This window comes from Pyxicephalus adspersus, chromosome 5 (assembly GCF_032062135.1).
Source record: "Pyxicephalus adspersus chromosome 5, UCB_Pads_2.0, whole genome shotgun sequence".
NCBI classification, from domain to species: Eukaryota; Metazoa; Chordata; class Amphibia; order Anura; family Pyxicephalidae; genus Pyxicephalus; species Pyxicephalus adspersus.
In genome coordinates this window covers 103363515-103367215 of record NC_092862.1, presented here as the reverse complement: position 1 = coordinate 103367215, position 3701 = coordinate 103363515, and the positions used below count along the sequence as shown (strand labels likewise).

At 46.1% G+C, this 3701-nt stretch overlaps 1 protein-coding gene and 1 long non-coding RNA gene across 3 annotated transcripts in view; one reads left to right on the top strand and one right to left on the bottom strand.

Annotated features, from left to right (window-relative positions):
- The window catches only part of LOC140331361 (uncharacterized), a 3561-nt gene extending 691 nt beyond the window's left edge, over positions 1–2870 (bottom strand). The window contains exon 1 of the long non-coding RNA XR_011920920.1: positions 1103–2870. This is a non-coding gene — a long non-coding RNA (uncharacterized lncRNA). The remainder of the gene's footprint in view (positions 1–1102) is intronic.
- Positions 1–3701, top strand: part of ATP2C1 (ATPase secretory pathway Ca2+ transporting 1) — a 100742-nt gene that overhangs the window by 46507 nt on the left and 50534 nt on the right. The window contains exon 1 of one of the 2 annotated variants that reach the window (XM_072412322.1): positions 2880–3245. The exons of the other annotated variant lie outside the window; for it this stretch is intronic. Within the exon in view, the coding sequence (XP_072268423.1) occupies positions 3114–3245 (132 nt within the window). The 5' untranslated portion in view covers positions 2880–3113. Of the gene's footprint in view, positions 1–2879; positions 3246–3701 lie in introns of those variants that run through there. 2 annotated transcript variants of the gene reach the window in all.

Sequence of the window (3701 nt, the reverse complement as noted above, 5' to 3'; positions counted from 1 at the left end):
GCTGTCATAGCATGACCCACCCATATGTCCTTATAAGGAATGTGTTTGTTTACATACTTGTCTTGGATTGGCTGGTATCTAAGCGCTGCAGTAAAAGTGGCAGTTACCCTGAATCCATGTCTAAGCCTAAACTGCTGAGTGCTCAGAGTGGCTGTCATAGCATGACCCACCCATATGTCCTTATAAGGAATGTGTTTGTTTACATACCCGGTCAATCAAAAGTGTTCATAGACCACATTAGGATTTTCATAAGCATCTCAAAATATAGCGACACAAAATAATAAAATGTAATACCTTTCTTTACATCAACAATGAAAGCTAAAATACCCATATTTATAAAGCTTGGAAAATCCACCATGTTCTTATTTTATCCCACTAGCAATGGTAATGGAGGGATGATTCACCTTCATCAGGTATCAATGCATTTGGCTGGAAATTTAGTTTCTTCAGTAGTAAGTACATGCTATAGATAGAAACTGATAGCTAATGAAAGTGATTAGTGAAGCAAGAAGCCGACTGTGAACCCAGCCAAGTTGTGAATATCATAAAAAAAAACACACACATTATTGTAGAAGGATGGTAAAGCAGTCCCATACATAGTCACTGTACAAAAGGTCAATGGCAGTAATCACATAACCAAAGAAGCATGGACCAAGTGGAATAGGGTCTATATTGGGCTGGGTTTGCAATATTTCTCTTTTTATAAAATGTATTCTGGTCAACAACACATCAGTCCTCTCAGTATAAACACTGCCTACTCACTCTATTACCACCACAGTATCTTTATAAAATGGGGTTTTGGTCCCTGTCATTTTACAAATTGCACAGTAAAGGGTTAATAAAGTGTTGATTAAAGCTGACCTAAACTACTTTTTTTTTTACTTCACATAAAAGGTTAAACAACCATTTTACATAAGGTAAAACCCTTTTAAAAAAAAGTAAAGACCCTCCGCTTTCTGGCTTTATTGCCATGGCAACCAAGAATGAGACAGAATGGGAGCGCAGAGCCTAGTGGGATACATGCGCAGAAGGAGCTTTTTCTTCAATATAAAAAAATGCCAATCTTAACCTTGTGCACTGAGATTTGTAGTGTTTTTCTCACCTATGTCATCCAATATCGCGCTTTCACAGTGTGAGATTTGGTGACGTAGGAAGAAGATGGCGGCAAGCAGCGCTTCCTGCGCGCATGGACAGAGTAGTGATACCAGGGCGATGTAGAATCTGATGCAGGACACCCCTGGAGGGTTTGACGAATCTTCGATGGCAAATTTGTGTTCTTTTTTTTTTTTTATTTACAATTTACTTCCCCTTTAAATTGTGTAATGGATGGTGAAAGTGGCCGAGCAGTGAATGGTGTGACAAGTTGTGTGGCCACATTCACACCTAAACCTTCTTCTCTGTGGAGAAGTTATCCGCTATGACTAGGCACATTGAGCTGAATGTATTCCTGTGACATGGGCATGAGCCCTCGCTGTTCACCTGTATCTGTGGTAAGGAGTTATATTTCTGTCATTATACACGCCCGCTCACACACACCGCTCTCTGTCTTTCCTCACAACCTGTCCAGCTTTGTATCCTCCACCAATCACAGCCAGTTTGTCATACCCCACAGGAAGTTTGGGAACAGCGCCCCACCCGGTGGCCTCACACCCAATGATGATTGGTTGGTAGCAGAGCGGTGGGCGGCGATATCAGCAGCCAGGGAAGTGTATTGCAGTACATCGCCTCAGAGCTTCCGGTACACATCGTATTCACCCGGTGCTCGGGGCTCTCTCAGTGGCTGACATTGTGTTAGCTGCTTAGCCCGGTTCATCCTTCTGTCTGTGTGTATTTGGAGTTAATCTGTATTGCTACTGCTGCGTGTAAGGTGTCGATGCAGAGTCCTTATAGCAACAAGTCCTCAGGTTATTGAATGTGGTGCTGGGCTCTGCTCTGGGGGCCACCCCTAATCACAGCCTAGCTGAAGGGGCTATAAGGAGGTTCTCCCTCTCACTGCGACAGATCCCATCCAATGTAGACCCCTCTACCCCAAATTCAGACCCACAATGACAGATTCCACCTGAAGCATGAAATAAAATTGAAACTGGGCCAATCAAACTTAACAGCTACACTGATAACCCCACCTGCAAAGAGACAGACCCTAGCAAGTTAACCCTCCCCCCACCCAGTGCACCCCTTCTCTCAACAGCACAGTGACAAACCACACCAATGCAGATGTTAATTTTTATTATTTTTATTAACAACAAAACAGTTTTTTTTTATAGCACCAACATATTATGCAGCGCTGTACATTAAATAGGGGTTACAAATGACAGACAGATACAGTGACACAGGAGGAGGAGAGGACCCTGCCCAAATGAGCTTACAATCTAGGAGGTGGAAGAATTAACAAATAGGAGAGTAGATAGAAGAATCTTGGCCGATGTTCCTCAGCAGCAATGTAGATAGCAATTTCGAGCAGTTATCTCCCACAAGAAGCGAACAGGCAATGCTGTCTGTCCTCCATAAACAGATATGCCTTCTTCCATGTTTACAGTCGAGACTGCGCACACAGACGGGACAGCATTGAGAGGAGATCCTCCTTTGAGCTCCTTGAGCAGCAACTGCAAAGACCACACTTAGTGCTCAGAGTAGCTGTCATAGCATGACCCGCCCATATTTCCTTATAAGGAATGTGCCTATAAATTCTTGTCTTGGATTGGCTGCTATCTAAGCTCTGCATTAAAAGTGGCAGTTACCCTGAGTCCATGTCTAAGCCTAAACAGCTGACTGCTCAGAGTGGCTGTCATAGCATGACCCACCCATATGTCCTTATAAGGAATGTGTTTGTTTACATACTTGTCTTGGATTGGCTGGTATCTAAGCGCTGCAGTAAAGCTTCCGGTACACATCGTATTCACCCGGTGCTCGGGGCTCTCTCAGTGGCTGACATTGTGTTAGCTGCTTAGCCCGGTTCATCCTTCTGTCTCTGTGTTTGGAGTTAATCTGTATTGCTACTGCTGCGTGTAAGGTGTCGGAGCGGACTCCTTTTAGCAACAAGTCCCCGGTTCCTGAATGTTGAGCGGGGCTCTGCTCTGGGGGCCACCCCTAATCACAGCCTAGCTGAAGGGGCTATGACGTCTGTGGCGGAGACTGGAGCGGTAGTAGCGGCGGACGGGTCAGTAACATCGGTGTGGAAGGCGAGAGGTGACGGTAGTGCTGTCCGGGGAGGAGGAGCGCAGCCTGACAGCGGCTGTCCTGTCACGGTGAGCGGGTCCTGTGTGCGGGCTTGTGTCGGTAGGCTGTACGGCTCTGTGTAGCAGACTGGCGGTGTGGCTGTGCTGTGTTTATCGCTTCCTCACACCAGGAACCATTGCTGCTCAATGAATAGGGCAGCAGTTCTGCAGTGCCAGTGTTTGATCAGCTGGCAAGGTGTATCCTGCCCTATGACTGGCACCGAGGTGGCGGTGTGATTACCACTTCCTTAGCACTGCAGGTATTTATTACTTGTGGCGGCCCCATTGATAATAATAGAAGAATCAGTGAGCGGTTCATTTTCATGCAATGCCTTCAGCTGTCAAATATGCACATCCTGCAACTTCAAGAAATTGTTCTGTGGTGTGATTGTCCGGGGACTGGCAGTGTGATTGGCAGAGGGTCCAGAGGGTCTGGCAGTGTGATTGGGGGGGAGGGGACTGGCAGCAGTGTGATTGGGGGGGGGG